This window comes from Cricetulus griseus, chromosome 2, assembly GCF_003668045.3.
Source record: "Cricetulus griseus strain 17A/GY chromosome 2, alternate assembly CriGri-PICRH-1.0, whole genome shotgun sequence".
NCBI classification, from domain to species: Eukaryota; Metazoa; Chordata; class Mammalia; order Rodentia; family Cricetidae; genus Cricetulus; species Cricetulus griseus.
The window spans coordinates 391500092-391526979 of NC_048595.1; the positions used below are offsets into that span (position 1 = coordinate 391500092).

The following is a 26888-nucleotide window of genomic DNA, read 5'->3' on the forward strand; positions in this document are numbered from 1 at the left end:
TGCTTACAAGTTTCTGCCACCCTGAACCAAGCCAGTCCCAACCACCATTTCACCCCTGCTATGACAGACTGTATCCCTATAACTGTGAGCCAAACCAAATCCTTCCCTTTTAATTTGTTCCTATCAGTATTCTTTTATAGTGAAAATGAAAGAACTAATACAGAAAACTAGTACCATGTGTGGAGACACTGTTAAACCTGGCCATGTGACTTATCAGCCTTTGGAACCTATTTGTGGGTGTACGTGGGCACTATTGTGGATGGTGTGAATGCTTAGGGATGCATGAATGGTTGAAATGGCATCTCTGGCATCCCATGGTTCCCTAGTCAACATGTTACTACTGCTTAGGGTTGCTCTCCAGACCCATAGATGATGAGCAGAGTTCCTGTTTTGAATATTAGCTAGACAGAATCACTAGAAAGAGTTTATGGTGGATGGTGTATTGTTCATCAAACTGTACCTGGAATGTTGAGAATTTTGCTAACTGGAGAAAAGTTCATGAGGTTAATATTGCAAAAGCATATGTCACAGAACAGATGACTGAACAGTTTATTAAACTGCTCTTCCTACTATTTATCATCATAAAATAGTGAATTTAAGTACTGCTAGGACCCATGGACTGAGAAGGCCTGGTAAACTTTGGAAGTGAAATGGAATAGATTACCAGACACCTTTATCGTGGTGCCATCCTGAGTAGCCTGGTTGTACACATTTGATTATCTGTATAGCATGATTCAGCATCACCATTCTACTGAAAAACTTGAGTTACCAGGTTAGAGCTCAGTTTGCTTTTTACTTAAGTCACTCTACTTTTAGGAATGTTATTAGGACTTTGTCTATGATGGAAGGTTGCATCTTTCCTTCAAAGAGGCCCATAGCACAGCCATACTCCTCCAAAAAGTCATTTCCAGAATTTTCTTGAAAGTTAAAAAAAAGTGGAGGTGAAACAAGAGGTGAAGAAGATGATTCAGAAGAGGAAGCAGAAAATAGAGAGAGAAGTCAGAAGAGGGCAGTGCATGATCCTGCCAGCCCCTTTCCTGAGCAATTGAGTCTATTACTGGTGCCACATGTGGCATCAGACTATTGCTTCCTTTGACTTTGAATATGAAATAAGTTATCAGGAAGCATACAGGATTTCAGTGCCAAATGGACTTTTAGAGGCCCCCTGTCCTGTCTCCTTGTTGAGAGGTCATGGATGGCTACTCAGCCCCTACTGTATTAAGCCTATCCAATACGTCCCTATTTTTATAATAAATACACATATATATTCTGTTGGTCCTGCTTCTCCAGAGAACCCTGCCTAATAAAGACTTTAGTGTAGACAGAAATTTCTGTTCAGTCTGGCCCTGCCACCCTTAAGTCCCAAATAAATACGCAGAGGTTTATATTAATTGTAAACAGCTTGGCCAATGGCTCAAGGTTCTTATTGGCTAGCTCTCTCTTAATTATTAGCCCATGTTTATTAATCTCTGTATCTCCATATGGTTTTGGCTTACTGGAGGATGCTTGGCATCTTATCTTCCTGGTAGCTACATGGCGTCTCCCTGGTCACTCCTTTCTGCCTTCCTCCTCCCAGAATTCTTCTAGTCTGGTAGCTCCACCTATACTCCCTGCCTGGCTACTGGCCAATCAGCATTTATTCATCAACCAATAAGAGAAACATATATTCCCAGCATACAGAAGGACCTCCCCCATCACTTTGCTACCAGAAACAGCATCTAGCTAGAGTCAGTTATTAAGGTGTTGCCCTTACATGTTATTCCCAGACCTTGTTGTGGCTCCAGACTTCTGAGTTCTGATTTAGTGATACAAAGAAGACATGTCACCCAAGACCAAGACATCCAGCTGCCATGTCTCCCCTGATAGGATGGATTGTATCCTATTAAACGATGAGCTGAAATAAATCATTTCTGCCGGCAGTTCACAGTGAAAAATAAACAACACATTAAGTAACTTTTAAAATATCACCTTTGAAATCCAGAACAAGAAAGACAAGATTAAATTGTTAGATTATTATATAACACCCCCCCACACACACATGACTACATATTCACAAAGACATACAGAATTATCCTTATTGATCTTTTTGACTATTTTGCTCTGCTTCAAGTCCCAGAGACATAATAACAAATGATTTACCACTTAATGATGTATGTAGTCACAACTGTAGGAGCACAAATCATCTTGCCACTAAATAAGTCTCAAGGAAACATAAAAGTTGTGCCTTTTTAGCAAATTGAAAGATTTGATTTTTTTTTCACCAGGTGGTCTCTTACTTATTCCCCAGTCCATTATGACTTCTTATTAAGTAGTTTGAGAATTGGCTATCAGAGAGCCAAATTGTGATGAAAGCTGGCTCAGGTTAGAAAATTAAACTGAAACATACTAAGATATCAATGTTCATTCTAGATATTTTTCAACTTTCAACTCAAATCTGTGCCTTGGTTGTAAAAATGCTAAGATGGCCACACGGTGCATGGAGCGCTATGCACACCTCAGCCCGAATGTTCTCCAGGCTCTGTCCAGGATTTAAAGGACTTGAAACAGGTCTGTCAAAGACACAGACCTGCTTCCATGCCCTCCCCTTGCCATGTGTGTTCCATGGGGGTCTTCACTTCATGTGCTTAAGGGAGCACAACAATGTCAAGGGAATATAATTCAACATGAGCTCCAGCCTACCAGTGTCATTGCAGATGGACTTTAACATCAGCCAGAAATATGTTGTCATGGTATTTGACTTCTAGATGGACAATTCCATGTTTAGATGGAAACACCTAGAAAAACTGATTCACTGAGGAAAGAAAGCTTTGTGGTTTTTAGACCATCTGGAGTGAATCCTTTTAGTGACACTGGAGGCAGCCTTAGAATGCCTTGCTTTTCATATGAAATAAGAAAAATCCTGACTGGCTTGGTGGTGCATGCCTTTAATCCCAGCACTCAGGAGGCAAAAGCAGGTGGATCTCTGTGAGTTCGAGGCCAGCCTAGTTTACAGAGTGGGTTCCAGGACATCCAGGGTTACTCAGAGAAATCCTGTCTCAAAAACAAACAAACAAAAACGAAATCCTGTTATAGGTATCTATTTACAGTGTATATTATTATTATTATAAGTAGTCCATATGACTAGCACACAGCAAGTCCATAACAAGTCTTTGTTTAGTCTGAACAGAGTAATCGTCAATCTCTCTCTCTTTTTTTAATTAGTTCAAATTAGGAACAAGCTTGCTTCACATGTCAATCCCTTCTCCCTCTCCTTCCCCTCCCCCATAACCCTCCACCCCAACCCCCCACTGCCCCCTGCCTGAGTCCTGGACTTTCAATTTTCTATATTCCATGCCTGTAGTATCAGTACCATCCATGCCAAAAGATGGAGTTACCAGCTCAAAAAGGTAGAATGGTTCACTTAAAACATAGTTTTATTGGCTCTTTTGTGTATTCCTTGCTTACACTAGGCAAACATTTCCATAAGTGGATGTTTTAAACAGTACTCTCATCACTGATATTCCCGTTTTTGGTCTATTCTGTCCTTTCAAATGAATTTGAATTTTTATTAGAAGGAATCTTCAGGAGTTGGTGTCTTTGCTGGCAAGAAACTAGAACAGTGCTGAAGCTATTTCTGTATTACCAATATTTTTCACAATTAAGCTGCTTTCTTAGATTACCATTACCTGCAGCTTTTGCTTCTCTCCTTTTCCTAGAAAGCAATTAGTTTTATATTCTTTGGAACTACTTGTACTTTGTTGTTGTTGTTGTTGTTGTTTTTCACTATAGCTCTGCATAAAGCACTTAGCCAAACCCCTGGAATCCAGTTGTAGAGAGGGAGGAGTGATGAGCAAAAGACTCAAGACCATGTTGGGGGAACCCACAGAAACAACTGACCTGAGCAAGTGGGAGTTCACAGACCCCAGTCTGACAGCTGAGGAAAAAGCATAAGACTGAACCAGGCTCCTGGATGTGGGTTTCATTTGGGAGGCCTGCTCAGTATATGGGGCCTCCAGCAGTGGAACCAGTATTTATCCCTAGTGCACAAATGGACTTTGGGAGCCCATTCTCTGTGGAGGGATTCTCTCTCAACCCAGATACACAGGGAGGGCCTAGGCCCTTCCCCAAATGATGTGCCAGACTTAGATAATCCCTCATGGGAAATGTCACACTCCCTGGGGAGTGAATGGGGATGGGATGGTGGGTTTCTGGGGGGCATGAGTGGATGGGAGAGGGGACTAGGATTGGTATGTAAAATAAGATTGTTTTTAATTTAAATAAAAATTTATTTAAAAAGTACTTAGCAATAAGGATGACACAGCCCAAATGTTATGTTTTATTGAGACTCACTCTACAAAACAAATTAATTCATTTATTTAAAAAACCATTTAATTAAAAGGAAAACACACACATACACACAATCGTCATTCTCTTAAATCAGAATTTTGTGAAGAATTCTCTGTAAAATGACTGAGCATAGACTACTACTCAAAGGCTACTGAGTGTTGTCTGGTCTCCTTCTCCTGACCAACAATCTACTGGGCTACATGGGAAGGGTCCTTCCATCTCTGTGGCTATTGCTGTCTGTAACTATAAAAGAAAGAGCTTGGATTGTCTCTATTTTTTTCCTTTGAGAATATGTAAGATACATCTCCTGAGCATTTAGTAACTGTTAAATTGGTTCTATAATAGTGTAAGGCTTCTGTGTGAGGAGCTTGAACACAACACTGGGACGACTTTGAGAAGTACAGATTTCACTCTCGTGCTCTTGGGGGCAACATGAAATTCAATAAAACCCACGGCTGCAATGTCAGGCTTCTCTGAATGGATGGTGCTTGAGAAAGAAAATACATTTACTTCCATGCACGTGAGGTCCTTTGCCCCAGCTTGCAAATTTGTTTTCTGGATGGACTCTGAGGATAGTGGAATTTCTCTCCAATGAGTATACAGCCAGGAAAGCAGTGTACCTTAGACTTGTCTCTGCCATTGACCTTTGGACTAACAATGGTTCCATGAAATCTCTCAATTCACTGAGGGTGTAATTCTGAAACAACAAAACGTATTTTATTCTTTCCATTCCATAGCCTGCCCCAATATATTTTGTTTTCCTTCTTTTTGCTCTCTTACTTGGTGGTGGGTAATTTTTCTCTAGGGCCCAGAGGATCAACACTTCTGACCTAAAACTCACAGAAGACAGACGTGGCCAGCCTGAGAGTTCAAGCCCATTGCTCTGAAGGTTTTATGTTCTGTTATGTGCTGTCATGGGGTGGTCTAGGGGGGCAAAGGCAGAGAGATGCAGAGGCTTTAATGTTGTTCTAGAAATGGAGCAGCTACTAAAAAAGATGAAAACAGAAGGAAACAACATTGGGAACAAAACGCTGAGGATCAGCCCATTGTTTTCAAGAGCTCACTGCATCCAGGACATGGCAAACACAGCCTAGTTCTGTGTTCTTTAAGAAAATAGGTAACTGTTCTGCTTTCAGAAGGAAGGATAGTAAGAATATTTAGCTATTGAGATGGCAGCAACATTGACCAGTAAAGGTAGACACTGCCCACTGAAATGGACACCAGCTCTAGGAAAATCAAAGTAGTCATATTGTGCTAGCCTCCTTTTAACAATAGTCATTTCAAAAGCTACTGAGAATACAGAAAGGAACCTCAGGTGCAGAATCCCCTAACATACCAAAATTCATTTTACTTTACACAATAAAATAATTTGAAACTAACCTCATCAGAACACCTCTGCAAGCAATGCCTCTGTGACTATTTTTTACTGTAGACATTTGATGCATATTTATTAGCTCTGTTTTTTATTTTCACTTCTTCAATATTCATTATTTTTATTTTTAATTATATTTATTTTAACTGATAAGAAAAATAAAATCATACACATAAACCGGGTACACTGTCATGTTTCAGTACTTGAATACAGTTGTATCCTTTGTTATATATGAATACTGTTGCTGGTTCTACTTTTAGCTTTGGGAGACATCTTTCCATACTAATTCCCACCAACCTTGTGCATGGACTCCATTCTGATTTGCTTCTCTGTTTTGTGATCAAACATGGATCAAAAGCAACTTGAGAGGAGAGGAGAGTTTTTTTTTTTTTTCTTATTTCAGCTTACAAGTTATAGTCCATCAATGAGGGAGGTTGAGGCAGGAACTGAAGCAGAGACCATAGACGAATGCTGATTACTGACTTGCTCTCCATGGCTTGCTCAGTATCTTTCTTCTACAACTCAGGACCAATTGCCCAGTGGATGACAACATGAACAGTGGCTGGGCTCTCCTCTATCAATCAAGAAAATGCCCACGGGTGAATTTAATGGAGGCAATTCAACTGAGATTTCTTCTTCCCAGGTGCCTCTAGTTTGTGTCACATTGACAATAACTATCTGGCACAGGGCACAGGCTCCCTTCTTCTCCACACCACCTATCTTTTCTCTCTTGATAATGGGTGTGCATTCTTGCTGGGATTATACCACACTGTGGTTTTAATCTGCATCTCCTTGAAGATCAGTAATTCTGAGCTTTTATTTTATGAACCATTGAGTTTCACTGGGGTCACAGGAGGGTGGGTGGGGAATTAGTCAACAGGAACTTGGGCAACTTACTAGTGGCTACACATGTTAAGAAAGTATGTCTACCTCACTCAACAACTGTACTCAGGGAGACATGGACCTTGTGAGCACCTGCTACCCCCACCCCAGATGCTATAAATTACTATCAATTTGTGTGTCTTCTTTTGAGAAATAGTAGACCAGAGAAGGATGCAAGGAATGTAGCAGTATAAACCCAAGAATTGAGAACATAGGAAAGAAGCCAGAACCAACTGCGAGAAAAAAAAAGATGTTTGTAGAAGGGTTTCCAGAAGGAAGCAATGCTGGGCGTACTGCCACAGGCCTGTCTTCTCTGGTGCCTGGAAGGCTGAGGCAGGAAGATTGCACATTCAAGGCCAGTTGGACAACTCAATGATACATTTTATGAATTCTTTTTCTTTAAAGGAGTGGAATTTGGACTACAGTTCAATAGTAGAGTATTTACCTATCATGTGGGAAGTCTCATTTCAACCTCCCCCTAAATGGACTGAATTCACAGGGATTATGAAGATGATCTATTTTTTAAAAAATGGGCCAATTTTTTTGCTCTTGATATTTAGAACATTTTACATATTCTATTAAAAACCCCTTGCCAGAAGTGTTAATCAGCAAATACTGTCTCTCATTCTTCTTCAAATCTTTAGCTCCTTTTGACACAATTGATCACTCCTTTTGTGGGGAAAAGGAAAAGAGCCGAGGCTCCCCAGGCAAGTATTTTCTTACTGATTTATATCATTAAGCACCTATCTTTAATAAACAGCTTTAGAGAGGGCATCACCAAGTTGCTCAGCTGCTTTAAACTCACTATGTAGCCTAGGATGTCCTTTAATTTCAGATGCCCCTGCCTCAACCTCTCAAGTACCTGGGATTACAGACATGTGTCAGCAGGCTCAGCACTCCCTCTTAGATTCTAGGACACCTCTTTCCTCTTTTTCTGCACCCCCTATTTCTCTTCTGTAATCTAAATGCTGGGTTTCTCAGTATTACACCCACTTTATGCATCATGACGATAAACGAGTATCCTATTAGTGATGTCTCATCTGTATTTATAGCCTCAGCTTCATTTATGAGCCTCTCAGCTGTCCACATAACACATTGGCTTGTTTTTTTTTTTTTTAGTCCGTTTTGATTTATAAACAATAGAAGTTTATTTGGTTCACAATTATGAAGGCTGAGAAGTTCAAGAACATGACAACAGCATCTGGTGAAGGCTTCTGTGTTACCTTTTAACATGACAGAAGGGCCAGCAAGCTCACACAATAGCATGACTCACTAACCAGCCCAAACTGCCTTGTGTCTTCATACAGTAACAATGGCATTTAAATGTCATGATCAGTGCTGGGGGGGGGGTGCTTTCATATAATAGCAGATGGTTGTCAAGCTGTGCCACATTAGCAGGTATGAAGTAGCTAACCCACTTCTCTGTCTTCTCAGGGGAGCCAGTTCCCTAAATTCCTGGGCAGATGCTGTAGCCATTCTCCAAGTTTCTGGTTGGTAATACCATCATAGGCATCTTGACCTGACTACCTGCATACTTCACTTAAACCATTATTTCATACCTCAGTCACTGTAACACTCTCCTCGTTGGGCATTCTTGCTCTTATAGCATACTCCCATCACCACTCTAACCTGTCAGTTTCTAAAACACCACCATCTCACACTCCTCCCAGGTGTCTTTGTGCCCACTTCTCCTCCTGACTGATATGATCATTTATTTATTTATTTATTTATTTATTTATTTATTTATTTTATTATTTATAGATCGGGTCTCACTATGTAGCTCCGGCTGTCCTGAATCTCACTATGTAGAACAGGCTGGCCTTGAATTCAGAGATCCCCCTTCCACTGCCTACTGAGTGGTGGGATCAAAGGCATGTGCCACCACACCTGGATGATATGATTATCTTTCTGGGTTTTACAAGGTTTCCTCCACATGAAGATCACCTTCAGAGAAGATTACTTTCACCTAGAATAGCACCTGTGACCAACTCACTGCTTTTGATCCCCTTTCCCTGTCTTAATTCAGAATGCTCTTCACTACCTAACATACTTCCTCTTGCTGATAGACTTCCTGATACCTCCACTAGAATACAGGCAGTCCTAGAAAGTAAGTTTGAAGGTTACTAACCTCTGTGATTATTTTATTTTTAATTTTTTTATTTAAATTAAAAACAATCTTATTTTACATACCAATTACAGTTCCCTCTCCCTCCTGCGCTCCCACTCCCCCTACCATCTCCCCATCCCACCCCCATCCACTCCTCAGAGAGGGTGAGGCCTCCCATGGGAGATCATCAAATCTGTCACATCATTTGGGGTAGGACCCATGCCCTTCCCACTGTATCTAGACTAAGAGAGCATCCTTCCATAGGGAATGTGCTCCAAAAGGCCATTTCATGCACTAGAGATAAATACTGGTTCCACTGCCATGGGCCCATAAACTACCCAAGCCCCACAACTGAGACCCATGTTCAGTGGGCCTGGTTCAATCTTATGCAGGTTCCCTAGATGTCAGACTGAAGTCTGTGAGCTCCCATTTGCTCAGGTCAGCTGTTTCTGTGGGTTTCCCCAGCATGGTCTTGACCCCTTTGCTCATCACTCCTTCCTCTCAACAACTGGATTCCAGGAGTTCGGCTCAGTGCTTAGCTGTGAATGTCTGCTTCTGCTTCCATCAGCTACTGGATGAAGGCTCTAGCATGGCATTTAAGGTATAAATCTCATTATAGGGGAAGGACATTTAAGGTAGCCTCTCCACTATTGCTTAGATTCTTAGTTGGGGTCCCTTTATATTTGTATCTGTTTTACACTCTTTCCATTAAGAGAATGGTTTTATGTTGATTCTTATTTCCCATTGATCTCTACTATCAGTATTTTTTTTCATGAAATAAAAATGGCCACAATATTCAATTTAAAATTTACCAAGGACAATAATATCTCTCTGTGACAGTAAACAATTAATTCTCCCATATAGCTCGTAGAAGAAATCAGTCAATCCGACAGTTGAATGTGACAACTGCTGGCAGCATGTGTACAGCCAGCCAGACTGCAGCAGTGACATTTGTACTGAATACAGTAAAGCATGGAATGAGCAGGGGATTGTACTGTGTCCTGCAGCCAGTGTCTGGAAAAAAAATTCAGATGCTCTGATAAATTTCTTCCACTAGATTTCCCTCTTTCTGTAGAAAGGGAATTCCTTAGAGTATAATACATGCAAACATATCATATAGTTAGCATTCATTCTTCTTAAGACATGCTAAGTAGGGGCTGAAGAGATGACTCAGCAGTTAAGAGCACTAGCTACTCTTCCAGAGGACCCAGATTCAATGCCTAGCACCCACAGGATGGCTCACAACCATTGGTAATTCGATTTCCAGGGGTTCCAATGTCCTCTTCTGACCTCCTTGGTTTCTGAGTATACACATGACACTCATACACACATGGAAGCCAAACAGTAACACACAGAAAATAAAAATAAGTAAATCTTGAAAAAAAAAAACATACTTAGTATATCAGTATTGGCAGATCCTAGAAGCTAAAGCTGAAATGACCCATTGCTATGTTTCTTTAGAGTCTCCATTGCTTTTCATTGTCAACAAGTCCTCACAGCCAGCCTCATGCTTCATGCCCCCCCCTTCCCAGGAGTCTATAAGATGTTAAGCACTCTCTCCATGCTGGTGAACTGTGTTGCCCAGTCAGGGTTATTGATTTCCCATTATTCCTAGAGGCCACATGATGCATTTCCATTAGAGTAAACACTTTTAAGACCTGCTTTTATTTTATCCTTCCTCACATCAGTCTGCCAGGGCAGGGCATCTGTTTGTTTCCATTTTGGAGCTTAAAGGAATGATGCTTTTGGGGTCTCGATGTACTGAAGCTTGTTTGGAAAAACCTACTGCTCTCTCACGAGGGCCTTGAGGCAAGTTCTCTTAAAAGTAATAGACTGTAGTTAACTTTTCAGACCTGCTCTGTGCTCAGATTGTTTCTTCAGAGGCAGTAAACTAACGCTTACAACTCACTGATGTATGCTTTCTTCAGAATTAGCTGGAGGAATGTGGACTTCTGAGATTAAGTAAGAAAAAGATGAAGGAGAATAATTAAACACACTACAAAACACATCTTTATGATTAACCATTTTTTTCTAGTTCTTGGATATTTAGAAATAGAACACATTAAAAAAAATCACATTCCTGGCTGGAGATGTAGCTCAGCAGTCAATGGTGCTGGCTGCATTTGCAGAGGACCAAGATTTGGTTCCCAGAACAATATGGCAGCTCACAACTATCTGTTAGTTTTGGTCAGGTAGTAGCTAGCTCTACCCTCTGATTCAAAGCAAATTTTATTCTAAGAATTGATCAAAATATACACAACACAGTGACTATGAAGAGAAAATTCAAATGTGAGGAAAAGATGGTTACCAGAGCAAATCTGAGAGGCAGCATCTAGCAACCTCCCTTCTGAGAAGCCCTCAGAGTTGCTGCAAAGCTCCTCTAATGTTCTAGCTTGTCTCAGCACACCTGCATTATCCCCACTGTGGGAAACAAGTCTCCCATGGTTCTAAATCACATGCTGACCATACTGCAATTTCTCAGTCTCTGATTTGGTTTGACAAATCTCATAGCTTCTTTCTTCTACAGGGTAACAAGAAAGATCAACTCAAACATGTCCTTGATCAATTCTCCAAACATCTTCAGCATTTTTACTTGACCTCTTCCATACACATTGGGTTTCTCTAGAGGAAAGAAACAATAGGATGAATATATACATATAATTAATATAAATATATTAATATAATATAATTAATAAAGGTGGGTTATGAGAGTGGCTTACAGGTAGTGGTCAGACTAGTCCATCAATGGCTGTCTCCTGACAGAAAGTCCAAGAATTCAATAGTCGTTCAGTCCATGAAATTGTGTTAGTTAGGGTTTCTATTGCTGTGAAGAGACACCATGACCATGGCAACTCTTATAAAGGAAAACAATTAATTGTTGTAGCTTGCTTACAGTTCAAAGGTTCAGTCCACTATTATCTTGGTGGGAAGCATGGCAGCATGGAGGCAATGTGGTACTAGAGAAGGAGCTAAGAATTCTTACATCTTGACTCACAGACAACTGGAAGTGGACTGTCTCACTGGGCACAGCTTGAGCATATATGAGACCTCAAAGCCCACTCCCACAACCACATACTTCCTGCAACAAGACCATACCTACTCTAACAAGGCCACTCCTAATAGTGCCACTCTCTTTGGGACCATTTTCTTTCAAACCACCATGAGTTGGATGTCTCAACTGTTCTTTAGTCTACATTGGAACCCTGAAGAAACAGGCTATGATACCAGTGAAGAAATGACTTAGCAGAAGGATAGATGGACTTACTGGTCAGACTGAGGACATGCAGGCAAGAAACAAAAGCTTCCTTCTCTCATGTCCCTTTATGTGGGCTGCCACCAGACATTGTGACCCAGATTCAAGGTGGATCATCCCAGCTCAAATATTCAATCAAGGAAACTCCCTCACAGGTGTGGCCAGCTGCTTGAGTTTTAGGTGATTCCGGATGATCAAGCTGACAAGTAAGATTAGCTACCGCATCCCTCTCTTTAATTATCTACTTTCTTCTTTTCTTTGTGGCCTTTGCAAATAGCTTAAGTTTTGTGTTAATATTTCCGTGGTCTCTCTATACCCGGATAATAAAGACAAAACATAACAGCCAGTTTTTTCCCAGTAACTAATGTGAGAGTGGTGAGTCATGTTCACTGTGTTGTTTTTTTTGCCCTAAATCCATCCCGTGCTGCTTCTGGGAAACACAAAAGGGATTTTTGTGCCTGTTTAGCTTTCAGAGCGCATCATTCATCCTTCTAACACACACTTGAGTTCTTCCTGTATGCTGAGCTAAGTTCTTGTGTTGAGGACATAGCAGTTATCAAGATGGGGAAAGTCATCCGAGCTCCCCGGAGCTTACATTTCAGTGGGGACGACGGGCATGGCAAGTAAATAAGCAGAGCCTGTTGTATAACAAGGCTTCCGAGAATTAATTCAGCCAAGTGCTACTATGGCAACTCTGCCAATCAGAAGCAAAGGATTGCTGGGGAAAAATCAGGCTCTCTAGTTTCTTAGTAAGAAACAGAAATATCACCCAAAGCATAACAACAATTCTTCAGGCCACCTCTGCTCACTGTCATCTGCAATCCTGTTGCTAAGACACTAGTAAGCTGAAAAAAGCTAAGAACACTTTGCAAGCTGGGATTTTATTTATTTATTTATTTTTTGATGAAGTGATGTTCTGATAGTCACATTTTGAATTCAGTACTGAAATGTGCATGAAGAGAGTGTGTCTGTAAAGTTGACTTTGAAATCATTTGGAGCTTGATAACCTAATGCAGTGAAAAGAAGATAAGTAAACTATTAAATGGAGAATGCACTGGCATTTTATAGTAACATTTTAGAATCTGTTGTCAATGCTAACATGACATGTCTGCTGCACTCGTGAACTCACTGCACTATTCCAATTACTGCCCATGACCCACACAAGATTGGGACTGTCAACATTCTGTCATACATGGGCAAGGGACATATGAAACCCCATTCCTCCCTGCAGCTCTATGTGCAGGTAATGGTTCTGGGGAAAGGGTGTCATTTTCCTTAATGATGTAGTCACTGATACCCATGCTCTGACACATACCTTCTCCATTGTGTTTACATAAGCAACTATAATTAAACTTACTGGGTTACAAAAACAGCTATTGATGTAGGAGGAGGATTTATTGGAAAGAAGGGCTTCGTTGGGAGGAGAGGGTGAGGGAGATAATGATCAAAACTCACTATATATATATATATATATATAATTGTCAAATAGTATGAAGAAACTTTCATAGTTTCTAATTTAAAGGGTTATTAATTTTTCAGTAAAGTCTATTCTTTCCCTTAATTACCTCAAAAACCAATTGATCAATTGTTAAGCCAAAAAACAGAACTTTTCTTTTACTCTGGCTTTGGTTTGTTGGAGTAAAGTAATAACTGTTATTAGATTTTTAGCCTCAATTTCTTGAGAAATGAAGTCTCATCATTTTACCACTGGGGAACTCAAAACCAAGCTTGAGTTCCTCTTAAGGACCCCAAGATCTCTTCCTTGACACTGAGGCTCAACAAGTAAGCACTGAGAAATGATGACTCCACAGTGTCCCGAGACGATGTCTATATGCACAACACTGTCCTGAAATCCTGCCCAAATATAGTGTGTGAATACCAGGGGCCAGGAACTAATTTTCACTGCCACAGAAATAGACAATAGTAAGTAAGAAAAGTAAATAAATGTAATGGCACTGCTTATTTATTTTATGTGGAAAGTATGCTCATCTGAATGAACATTAACCATGCCTCATCTGTGAACAGAGGTGGAGTCCGAGACATGTCCATGTTTTGTACAATATCACAAGTTGTTGAGAATTAGAACAGCTTGATACTGTGGGCCTAACTCACTCTCACCACTGATAGAGCAGTTATTGCTCTCTTTAGTAGCAGAGAGCAATACCAAGGCCCCAATTCGTAAATATCAACAGCAATTCTCAAAGATCAAAAATAAATAAACATTTTATAATATGGCATGCCAAGAGGATGAGCTTGTCTATGCAGGACTTGCTAGATGAACACATTATACCTGGTCATTCTCCTCATATCTTTAGGTCAAAATATATCCTTGACAATCATACCGAAAGTGAGCAAGCTGTGACTCATAACACCTCTATAATATGTGTATATAAACCTGGCTGTGCATTCATGGTGTCAGTGATATGACAACCCCAGTGTTTGCTGTCAATCATCCACTGTTATCATGCCCCTGGGAGAGGTGCCCCTCCCTTGTATCCTTTCTGAGTGGCCCCTAGACCTTTGCTCTGAACAAAGTCCTAGTCAAAGGTGCTATGCAGTGGGCAGGGACAAATAGGAAAAGATGGCATCCTTCCTTCATCATGGCTGTCGTAAAACAGAACCATCAGTTTCTTCTGCTTGTCTCTCAGAATAAACCTAACTGTGAATTATGAGAGAACACTAACTCTGCTTATGGACCATTTCCATGTTTCATCCTCTGTACCTGTCACTATGTAGGTTGCTGTCTAGGCATTATGTCACAGTCCCCAGAAGGATGTGAAGTTGACAGGTTCAACAATGATTTGTAGATCATGTGTCGAAACTTGCAGAAATGAAAAGAATCCTCCTCTCTCCCCTTTGCTCTCTGTTTTAAACACTCGTGAGTCCACAAACTTCATATATCAATTTTCCAGTAAAATGAGCTCAAAACAGTATAGCAATTACTATCATGGCCATTCCAGTGATAGCCCAGTTAGACCAGATGTATATGCTGACTCAAAATGATGATTCTGGAGAGGTATGGAAGTAAGAACTGAAGTACAAAAATTAATAGAGTATAGAGAAAATGGACTCAGTAAATCTGATTAAGTAAAGTTTTTAAACAATAAAACATGGTTTTTACAACAAATGAAGCCATAGGTTGAACTGGGAGATGCATGGATGAGATGTGATACCCTCTGCTTACTCTCTTTTAAAGACTATCATTTTTTTCTTTTTTAAATTTTAATTAGAAACAAGCTTCTTTTGCATGTTAATCCCAGTTCCCTCTTCCTTCCCTCCTCCTGTGGCCTCCACTAATCCACTATCCTAACTCCTTTATGTTCCCTGGGAGGGTGAGGCCTTCCATGGGAGATCTTCAAAGTCTGTCATCATTTGAAGCAGGGACTAGACCCTCCATTGGGTGTCTAGGCTAAGAGAGTATCTCTCTATGGGGAATTGGCTCCCAAAATCCATTCATATACTAGAGATAAGTACTGATCCTCTACCAGAGGCCCTATAGATTGCCCAGGCCTCCTAACTGACACCCATGTTCAGGGGATCTGGGTCAGTCCTGTGCTGATTTCCTAGCTATCAGTCTGAGGTCTATGAGCTCCACCTTGTTCAGGTCATCAGTTTCTGTCCAGCCTGGTTTTGACCTCTTTGCTCATCACTCCTCCATCTCTGCAACTAGATTCCAGGAGTTTAACTCAGTGTTAAGCTGTGGGTGTCTGCTTCTGCTTCCATCATCTACTGGATGAAGGCTCTAGGATGGCATTTAAGGTAGTTATCAATCTCAATATAAGGGAAGGGCACTTAAGGTAGCTTCTCCACTGTTGCTTAGATTGTTAGTTGGGGTCATCTGTGTAGATCTCTGGACATTTCCCTAGTGCCAGATTTCTCTTTAAACCTATAATGTCTCCCTCTATTATGGTATCTCCTTTCTTGTTTTCTTCTATTCTTCCCCCGACTCAACCTTTCTGCTCCCTCATGTCCTCCTCACCTCTCATCTTCTCCCCTTCTCTTTCTCCTAACTCCCCCTCCCTGCCCCCCCAAGCTCCCAATTTGCTCAGGAGAGCTTGTTCCTTTCCCCTTTTCTGGGGAACCATGTATATCTCTCTTAGGTTCCTCTTTGTTTCCTAGCTTCTCTGGTGGTGTGGATTATAGGCTGGTAATCCTTTGCTCTATGTCTAAAATCCATATATGAGTGAGTTCATTCCATCATTGCTTTTTTGTAACTGGGTTATCTCACTCAGGATGGTTTCTTCTAGTTCTTTCCATTTGCCTGCAAATTTCAAGTTTCCATCATTTATTTTTGTTGTTGTTGTTGTTTTGTTTTGTTTAGCTTTGTTTTTTCCCCACTGAGTAGTACTCCAATTGTGTAACTGTACCACACTTTCTTCATCCATTCTTCAGTTGAGGGACATCTAGGTTGCTTTCAGATTCTGGCTATTACAAATAATGCTGCAATAAACATAGGTAAACAAGTGTCCTTGATGTATGAATGTGCTTATTTTGGGTAAATGCCTAATAGCGGAATTGCTGGATCTTGTGGTAGACTGATTCCCATTTGCTGAGGAATCACCATACTGATTTTCAAAGTGGCAGTTTTCACTGCCACCAGCAGTGGGGGAATGTTCCCCTTTCTCCACATCCTCTCCAGCATAAACTATGCTTTGTGTTTTTTTATTTTAGCCATTTTGACAGGAGTAAGATGGTATCTAAGAGTTGTTTTGATTTGTATTTCCCTGATGGCTAAGGATGTTAAGCACTTTCTTTCAGCTATTTTAGATTCCTCTATTGAGACTTATCTATTTAGTTCTGTACCCCACTTTTTAATTGAATTATTTGGTGTTTTGGCGACTAGCTTCTTGAGTTCTTTGTATATTCTGAAGATCAGCCCTCTGTAAGATGTGGGGCTGGTGAAGATCTTTTCCCAGTCTTTGGCTGCATTTTTGTCTTACTGACTGTGTCCTTTGCCTTACAGAGGCTTCTCAGTTTCAGGAGATCCCATTTATTAATTGTCAATCTCAGTGTCTGTGCTACTGGTGTAATGTTCAGGAAGCAGTCTCCTGTACCAATTCGTTCAAGGGTACCTCCCAGTTTCTCTTCTAGAAGATTCAGTGTGGCTGGATTTATGTTGACGTCTTTGTTACATTTGGACTTAAGTTTTGTGCATGGCAATAGACATGGATCTATCTTCTACATGTCAGCATCCAGTTATGCCAGCACCATTTGCTGAAGATGCTTTCTTTTTTCCATTGTATAATTTTAGGTTCTTTGTCAAAAAATCAGGTGTTCGTAGGTATTCTGGTTAATATCAGGGTTTTCAATTCAATTCTATTGGTCTATCTGTCTATTTTTGTGCCAATACTAAGATGTTTACATGATTATAGCTCTATAATAGAGCTTGAAGTCAGGGATGGTGATGCCTCCAGAAGTTTCTCTATTGTACAGGGTTGTTTTGGCTATCCTGGGTCTTTTGTTTTTCCATATGAAGTTGAGTATTGTTTTTTCAAGGTCTGTGAAGAATTGTGCTGGGATTTTGATGGGGATTGCATTGAATCTGTAGATTGCATTTTGCAAGACTGCTATTTTTACTATGTTGACCCTACCTATCCAAGAGCATGTAAGATCTTTTTATTTTCTGGTATCTTCTTTAATCTGTTTCTTTCAAGACTCCCAGTTCTTGTTACACAGTTCTTTCACTTCTTTGGTTACCATTACCCCAAGATATTTTATGTCGTTTTTGGCTATTGTAAAGGGTGATGTTCCTCTGATTTCTTTCTCAACCCATTTATTGTTTGTATATATTAGGGATACTAATTTTTTAGTTAATCTTGTATCCTTTGCTGAAGGTGTTTATCAGCTGTAGGAGTTCCCTGCCACTTTCCTATTCTCACTGCCCTCACACAGGAGCACCAAGCCCTCTCCTTGATATCTTCTTGTTGTTTAAGTGAAGCCATCTTCCAGGTAAACACCACAGTGCCTCCTCCTCTTTCTTATTCTTCTTCCCACTCCCTACTTCCTTAACTCATCTTCCTAGCTCTGGGATGAATTGGGAAACAATTGAGAAACTATTTTTTTAGTGAATGAGGTTCTGACCATTTTCCAAAAGAAATCTCAGAGATTGCTTTTAAACTAAAAGCAATTTCACACCAGCAGAAAACTTTAGTTTCATGTAAGGAAGTGTAAATGGGAGAAGTCAGAAAATACCTTCTAACTAAGAAGCTGGTTCAAATACAGTGGCCCAATTACTACCTAGGAGTAGTCTGTATCTGCAACTAGGAAATAAAAAAACAGTATCTTTAATGATATTGTCATTCATAGAGGGTAAGTAAAGCTCCTCTATTGCTCACTTTACCTGTAGTCATAGCGTTTATCAGTCATATTTTAGCATTCAAGGTCAGTTTCCTTTATAGTAGTTTTTATGTAATATGGAGAGAACCAAGATGCTTTATGTGGGGAGTAAATGTTGTATTGTATTCAATCTCAGCAAGAGTTTACAGATAGAATCTCCAAACCATTTTCTACTAATAATTTTATACAATATATTATAAATATATTTAACAATATCTATTTATAATTTCCTGAACCCCCTCAATTATGTGTCTGTTTGCTAGTAATGACTGAAAAACATGGAGAGGTAAGGTGGATAGATTTGCACACAAGCAGACTTGATGGTGATGTACCATTTAATTTTCCTTTTGTGTATCTGTTTCCTATCAGCATCTTGAGATGGCCCACTGATCTGGCGACTGCCACTCTCCTATGTCCTCTTCCTCATGCCTCATTCTCCTTGAAAAGGAGACATGCATGGAAACTCCTAAGGGACCAGGCTTCATGCCTAGCATACTTGTGACAAATGCTTTGGTGTTAACTTAGCAGTTTCATATTGACTTAATGGACTGGAATCTTGGATTAATATTTTGTCCATCTTTTCATATTCGAGTTGGTTAAAAACATTAACTAAGCATAGTTCTGTTCCTTCAGTGAGCATCTAATTATTAAAAGTAAAAGTGTGTCTTTTAATGTCTATGGGCCCATCTCAAATATTCTTTTTGTATTTAGCGTGTTCTTCTCTCGTGGGCTAATTATGATTTTCAAGTAGTTGCTTAGAAGTCTGAGACCAGGTGTGTCTCCCAACAGAATCCTCGGGGCATCAGTTTCTCTTCCCTCTGAGAAAGGGACACCCTGTGCAGCTTTGCCTCACTAGACATGACTAATGGCAATCTCAGACTTCTCACTGCTGCTCTCCCACATTGGGTCCTATATCTTTTGGCTCAAATTCATCTTGAGCAGCAAGCAAGCAGACTAGAGTTCTTTGGCACTTCAACATTCTCCTCAGTTCCCAGAGAATTAGTAAAATGCTTCAGTGAATCTTGGTTACTTTGTCTTCTTCTATAAGACCTAATATTATAGGGCTCATCATTTTGAAAGTAGTAGGATAAAATATCACAAAGTTATTAAGCTCAGATCAAATACTTCCTTTGTCTAAAAATGTAAAGATCCATGTACAATGAAGACAAACAGTAGAGACAAAGACATAAATCATTTCTATACTAGCATCTAATTATCAATTTTTTTTAAAAAAATAAGAATTTAAAAAAAAAATTAAGTCAGTTTTAAAATGCATACTAATTTTTATTTAAATGCATACTAATACCCAAAGTACACAAACTGATAGTTTTCAAGTGAAGTAGTTAGATCCAGCAGTCAGCTGAATTTAAATGATTTTAAAACAAGTGATCGGAGAAAGTCAGTTTGATGTCTTGTTGCTGAAGAATGAAGCAAAGCCGATCACAGATACACTTTGCTATTGACTTTCTGACAGGACTGGGAATTCCCACACTTCATGGGAGATGTTGATGTGAACCTCCCCGGTCTGCATACCCCTCACATGCAGTTCAAGCTTCCCTTCTTCCAGAAGATTTTCAAGGAGGAGTACCGCATCCACATAACAGGTATGTTGGACGACTTTGAACACCTTCAAGGAATAGTGTGCCCATGTATCAGGCATGCTGTATGTTAATATCCAACAAGCACAGAGGAATGAGTGGAATGGGGACAATGATTTAAAAAAGGACTCACCTGTTTCGTATCTGTTTTGAACATCTCCCCTCAATCATACTCCAGTGGCAGGGACATTATAGTAGAGTTGTACTTAGAGTCCAGGAGCACAGGGCAATGTTGTTCCTAGTTGGGTAGCCACTGCAGTGTGTGGTAACCAAAGGGTGGGGGTCAACCTGTTTGACAGAGAGTTATTCCCACCATGTTTTGTGGGCCGTTCCACATTGATCTTACACACTCTGGGCTACTTTTTTCACAGTTATCAGTGTCTATTTTCAACTTCAATGCATTCTGTGATTCTGCATTTACTACCAAGGTGATGACAATGTGGTCTTGGATCTTCAATAAGTCCATGTGCCTTTAAAGATTTGGGCTATGGACTGTTTGATTTCATGGATCGACTTCTGTGCCCTAGCCCAAGTTTGTCTCAAGAGATTCTTTTGTGACTCTCCAGATTATTTTACTTTCCCATTTTTCATGCTCGTGAAATGAATTACATCTCAGTCATTCTCATCCTGGAAAGATGTCCTGGAGATACAGTAACAAAAAGCAAACAGCTGAATGATCGTGGATAAAGGGTAGCATTCAGTTCCAAGCTGTTCAGATGCAGGGCATGAATACATGTGCTTTAAGGACAATGGCCTCGGATCCCACACCTGTTATAATGAAAACTGCAGAAGAAATCTGTGCTTACACTATCGTCTCTGCTGCTGGATAAAAATAGCCCAAGCACAGAAAACATTAACATCTGAGTACTGAAAAACTCTCTGCTTCCCAGGCGGGAAGCTGTGCTTTCGCTCTGAGCACGAGATGACCTTCCTGAGTTTGAGAATGAGCTCATGCATAGGGAAGATGCACCGTGTTTCTTCTCCTATTCAAAGTGACTGAGACTCATCTATTAAATTCACTGGGTAAATCAATCAATTTGAGTTCAGGTCACATAGTGTGGTTTCAGTGTCCCCACTCAATCTCTGCAGCATGCTATCCTCTTGGACTTCTAAAATAGCCACTACACACATGCCATCAGCATATCCCTCTGGGTGGCTTTGCCTGGACCATCTGTTTTTGCTACCAGCTCTTATCTCAGGCAACCACTGCACAAAGATGGTCCCTGACTATCAGGATGCCCATTAAAAAGTATACTACTTAAGCTTACACTGGGCTATGGGGAAAATGAATATAGAAAAGAATTGGAGAACAAATCAGTTTTTAAAAATTTTACTGTTAAAAGTTTTCAAATTAGGACTGTTTTACATGGCTTTGTTATATAGAAGAGGCACATCCAGGGTTTGCAGTATTTAATGTTTGTGCCATTTGGGGATGTTTTATTTAGAAAGATGAACAAAAATTCACATTAAAAATTATACACAGTGTCTTGGAAAGACTATGTGCTAGCAGGATCCCTGAAGCTTCAGTGTCATTAGCTATAAGCCAGACAGACTCTGTGCATTCCGATAAACACAGATACAGGGCCTCAAGCCTGGTGTTATGAACTGGAAGCTGAAAAAAGAATAAAGGCACATTAATAAAGTTTTCTGGAAGGGGGATGTAATATGACTAAGGCTTTTGGCAATGTTTGCTATGAGTTATACAGCTGTGAGACAGACATGACTGAGATAGTGAGGGAATGAAGGAAAAACAAAACATAAGGACAAACAGAAAAGTTGTGGTCAGGTAGACTGTGCTCTCTAATGGGGAAGCTGCAGTACCCTGGAAGCAGCATGTCTATTATATAGAGTTAAACAGGGAGACAAAGTTACTACTATACACAGCTAAATTAGGGAGGTGTGGAGTATGGTACACAGCTTCACTGAGGAGACCACGTTACCTAATCTCAGTAGGAGCAGTCTCTATTGGGGCGTTGACTTCAGGCCTTAAATATCCAAGGGGAGAAAGCTATACAGGACATTTTCTGCATATACTATCAACATTCACATAGCAGGGAAGGTTTTCCATTTCCCCATAGGTCTAAGGCATTGAGATCCTTGACATGGCCATGCTCAACAACATGCATTCACTCAGGACTTCACTCGGGGCTTGCTCCTAACTCCACATTGGCTGATTGGCAAATTATTAAAAAGACTTCATAAATATATGGGTGATGGGCTCCAGCCCCATCAGTTCCTAAATAGCTCTGAAACAGTAGGCCTGGAGAAGAGTTGGGAATTAGACTTAGGAAAGACTTCTTTGGGTAATATGGATAACTGAGTACTGCTCTATTCTTACTGAAATAAGATAGCTGAGGTCAGAAGGTCTGACCTTGCAAACATTGGCTGCCTGTATCCGTTGAAAAGTCCGTTGAGGATTCTGGTGGCTAAATTAAAAGAGCAAGAGCCTTGAGGCAAAAGGCACACTGTAAACACATTAGCACAGTTGTGGTATTTCCCATTTGTTTGTGTGTGTGTCCATATCTGTAACTAGAATTCTCTGGGAACACAGTTAAGGGTTTGGAGAAAAGCCAAACCCTGCTGTCTTCAATTTTGCTGCCTCCATCCCCCTCTTTTACCAGTAGTCAACTGAAAAGGTTGCTGCTATGGAGAAGCGGCTAGTCCTTGGGGAAGTAGTTTTTACTGTATCACAGTTTGCAAGACAACTATTTCTAGGGAAAACCTGGATCAAATTTCCAAAGCACTGTGCTCCATAATGTGTTTTAGCAGTGTCTCCATAGCCTCAAAATCTATCCTAAGCTGTAGATATTAGCTTGTTGAGCAGCCCCTCTGCTGCATACAGGTTAAGGTCGACTTGAATGTTTTTCTTTATCAGTTAATATTGTATCATCACTGGAGTAATCAAGAGTGATGCATTATATCTACCAGTGGATCCCACATAGAATATGTGTTAGAATCTTCTGGAAAGATGGTTTAAAGATAAATCTGTAGCCCCAAATAATAAGAACCCAGAGACAGATATTGGGGTTCAAGCACAGTGGGCAGCCACTAGAGAGTTCTCACCTCTACCAATGATCTGACCAAAGGGGCAATCATGTCCTCTGATTGCATCTCCAAACTGCATTGCTCCTCAGACTGCCTAGACTGCACTGAGCTTATATTCCTCTTTATAGTGTAGGGATTAAAAGTGTGTCATTCCAAGTGCTGGGATCAAAGGTGTGAGCTCTTTTTCTCTTTTAGACTGATTCACTCTCATGTAGCCTAGGGTGACCTTGAACTCACAGAGATCAATCTGCCTGTCTCCTAGGTGCTGGGATTAAGGGTGTGGCCACCACTCCCTGTCCTTTATGGCTAACTCGTGGCTTATTGTGTGTGTGGCTAACTAGTGGGTTAGTTCTTAACTAGGTGTGTGGATAACTAGTGGCTTAGCTCTGCAGTCTGACCTTCATGCTAGCTTTATTTGTTAGATTACAAACAAAATACCACTACATGAATCCATCAGTCACAAAGCAAAATCAGTGCGCTTGAAGGTTGAGGCAGAATGTTGAACTCATATTCTCACAAACACAAATAAAACCTGGGCTGGCAGGCTGAAGACCCTGCTCAAACAGTTGCTGCTGCTGCTGAAGAGCAATGTTTTTGTAGGTACAATTTCATTTTTCTTAGCTAAGAAGGAAACTGTGTGCTTTGTTGGATAGCAGGGTCGGAGGGGTGGGGCTTCCCCAGTCTACTGAAGCCCAGGGAATTATATTAGGAGCCAGTTCCAGATGTTGAGTTACAGGCTTTGGACTTACACTGCTGGATTTTGGGTTTGCTTTGGTTTGATCGTTTTTATGCCCTGCTTCTTCCTTTTGAAATAATGAGGCTTGCTTTCATTTTGTTAGAATGTACTGGACTTAAAAAAAGCAGTAATTTTTAAAGATACTGGGGAGTTTTGTAAATTGGACTGTGGTGGTTTGAATTAGAAATGACCCCTTACAGTCAGATACTTGAATATTTGTCCACCAGTTGGGGAATACTCTTTGGAAAGATTTAGAATATGTGGCCATGTTAGAGAAATTATGTCACTGGGGGAAGGCATAAGAGTATATAACTTCACTGTAACTCCAGTTCACTATCACTACTTTATGCTTGGTCTTAAAGATGTCATCTTTCAGTTTCCTGTTCTTGTTGCCATGCCTGCTGCTTACTGTCATGTTTTCCCACTAGGCTAGGAGAGCCAGTAAGCAGCAATATTTTATGGCCTTTGAATCAGCTTCTGCCTCTAGATTCCTGCCTTGAGTTCCTTCTTTGACTACCATTGATGATGAACTGTAATATGGAAGAGTAAGCAAAATAAGCCCTTTTCTCTTCAAGTTGCTTTTGGTTATTGTGTTTCCTGTTCATCTTTTTGTTGTTATTGTTGTTGTTGTTGAACAATATGGAAGATTTTGAACCAGAAAGGCAGTTAAATTCTGGAAGTCTATAAGCAGGCTCAATGATCCATCCTCATAGAAGCCTAGAAGACAGTAATTCTAAGAGGTATGCAGACTGTAGAGGTCTAGCTCAAAGTATTTTAGAGAGGAACAATATTAGCAACGGGACTAGAGGCCGTTCCTGTGATATTTTGGTAATGAATCTGTCTGCTTTTTGCCCATGTTCTGAAGACTTGCCTAAGGCTAAATTAAAAGGAAATGGCCTGAGTTCTCTGGAAGAGGAAATTTCAAAACAACATAATGTTGAGTCTGTGGCATGGTTGTTACTGATAATGTTTATGCAAGTCTGCAGTGAAAAAGAGCAAATGGAGCAGAAAGAAATAAAAAATGTACAATTTGGAGAGGAAATGTACAATTAGGAAACTTAATGTTATAGCCAAGGAATGTTCCGGAAGATAGACAGCAATTGTTACGGAAATCAATACAGTTAAGGGAGGCATCCTATTTTTCTCAGGAATTAAGGAAAGGGTGCCTTTTGGGCAGCACATTACCCAGCTAAACTTCCAGACTGTGAAAGGCCTAAAGAGTTTTCTACTCCTTAAAAGGAATTGCAAATGCAAGCTGCTGCTGATGTGATTCAGGTTGCAAGGTCAGTCCCCCACTGACAGCCAGACTGAGTGGTGTCATTCACATGATACTGGATTTAGAGGCATGAAGGACACAGGAGTGGAGTTCATGGATTCTTCTGTGGTTTCAGAGAGCCACTGAGGCCAGGCAGCTTGTGCTGTGGGAGTTCTTGCATGAAGGAAGGTCATTGCATGAATCCATCCATCAAAGTGAAGCCTCTCGGGTTTCAGTGGAGATCCCAAGATGTTACAGGTGTCACTGGTAACAAGGCATCTGCCAAGGAGAGGTGCACAAAGAAAGTGGACCCAGTGCAAGAGAGAGGCATGGGGCAGAGCTGTTTTGATACTAAATGTGGAGCTGCAGGATTTGGTGTTTGCCCTGCTGGGATTTGGTCTTGCTTTGGTCCAGTGTTTCTCAATGGTACCCCCATTCTTTCCTTTTGGGATGGTATTGTCTATTCTGTTCTATTATGTGTTGGAAGTATGCGATTTACTTTTTGTTTTTCCAAAGAATTACAAAATTACCTTAAGTCTCAATAGACTTTTGACTTTTAAACAGTGTTGAGACTGTGATACAGTATTGAGACTATGGAGGCTGAGGGTTGGAATGTAGTGGTTTGAATGAGAATTGTCTCCCGTAGGTTTGAATATTTAAACACTTGGTTACCAGTGGTTGCTACTTTGGAAAGTTAGGAAGGGTGGCCTTGCTCTAAGAAGCAAGAACTTGGGGAGGGCTCTGAGCATAGATAGCCTCTCCCTACTTCAAGTTCACTCTCTTTGCTTCATGCTTGCTATTAAAGATATAGCCTTTCAGCTTTCCATTCTTGGAGCCTGCTGCCATGCTTCCCCACCTGATGTACTCTTTCCCTTCTGAAACCACAAGCAAAAATAAAATCTTTCTTCCAGTAAGTCACATTTGGCCATGTTGTTTTTATCACAGTAGCAGGAAAGTAACTAAGATGGACTATATTTTATATTATATTATGAGATAAACATGAAATCTTAAAGACAAGGGGTGGAAGATTGTACTTTTAAAAGTGAAGTGTTTATATTTCAAGTTATCAAGGATGCAGTGTGATAGCTAGCTTTGACTGTCGACTTGACACAACCTAGAATATCACCTGGAAAGAGAGACTTAACGAAAAATTATTTAGACCATATTGGCCCATAGGCATATCTATAGGGGATGTTCTTGATTGTTGGTTGATATTGGAAGATCCACCACGCTGTGGGCAGCATCATTCTCTAGGCCTGAACTATAAAAGAAAGAGTGAAGAAAAGTAGAAACATAGCATAAACAAGTAGGAAGCATGGGCATGTTGTTTCTCTCTCATCTTGACTGTGATTGTGCCTTCTGCTCTTGCCAATGTGATTTCCCTATAATGATGGATTATAACCTGGAGTGTTAATGTATAAGATGCATTTTGTCATAGTGGTAAAAATGAAACTAGAACATTTATGCAACTGTTAACAAAAGCTAATGAGCATAATGCAAATTTCAGAGAAATGGGTGGCCAATAGAAAAGCACATGGTAGATTGCTCCAAGAACTCAAAGGTACAAAACAGAACATTGCTCAGTGTGGATTATGACTAGCAATGCTTGCCTATCTAGGTGACCACAGAGGAGGCTGGAGCCAGAAACAGAAAGGACTTTGCAGGTCTTGAAGTAGATTCCTGTTGTGTCATTTGCCTGTGTTTATTCTATACTAGAAGAACCTGTGTGAGGATAGTTAAGGTTCTCCAAAAAGCACCAGTGACTCCATCCTAGGCCCAAGCTGTTGTATGCCTATGAACTAGTTAAGCTATTAAGTGTGTCCTAAAGCAATAGGAGTGGGAGGGGCAGGTCTGATACATAGACTCCAACTCCATGAATGTGGCTCTTGTCTAGTTCCTTAGCCTTTGCATTGCTGGTTTCTTCTCGGTTCTGTGGGGATATCAATGGAAATATATCACATACCTTGCTGTAAGACTC

The 26888-nt window shown here is 40.4% G+C and overlaps 1 protein-coding gene across 1 annotated transcript in view; it reads left to right on the forward strand.

Moving 5' to 3' along the window:
* The window catches only part of Tmem117 (transmembrane protein 117), a 419705-nt gene that overhangs the window by 383495 nt on the left and 9322 nt on the right, over window positions 1–26888 (forward strand). The window contains exon 6 of the mRNA XM_035440837.1: window positions 19751–19880. Within this exon, the coding sequence (XP_035296728.1) occupies window positions 19751–19880 (130 nt within the window). The remainder of the gene's footprint in view (window positions 1–19750; window positions 19881–26888) is intronic.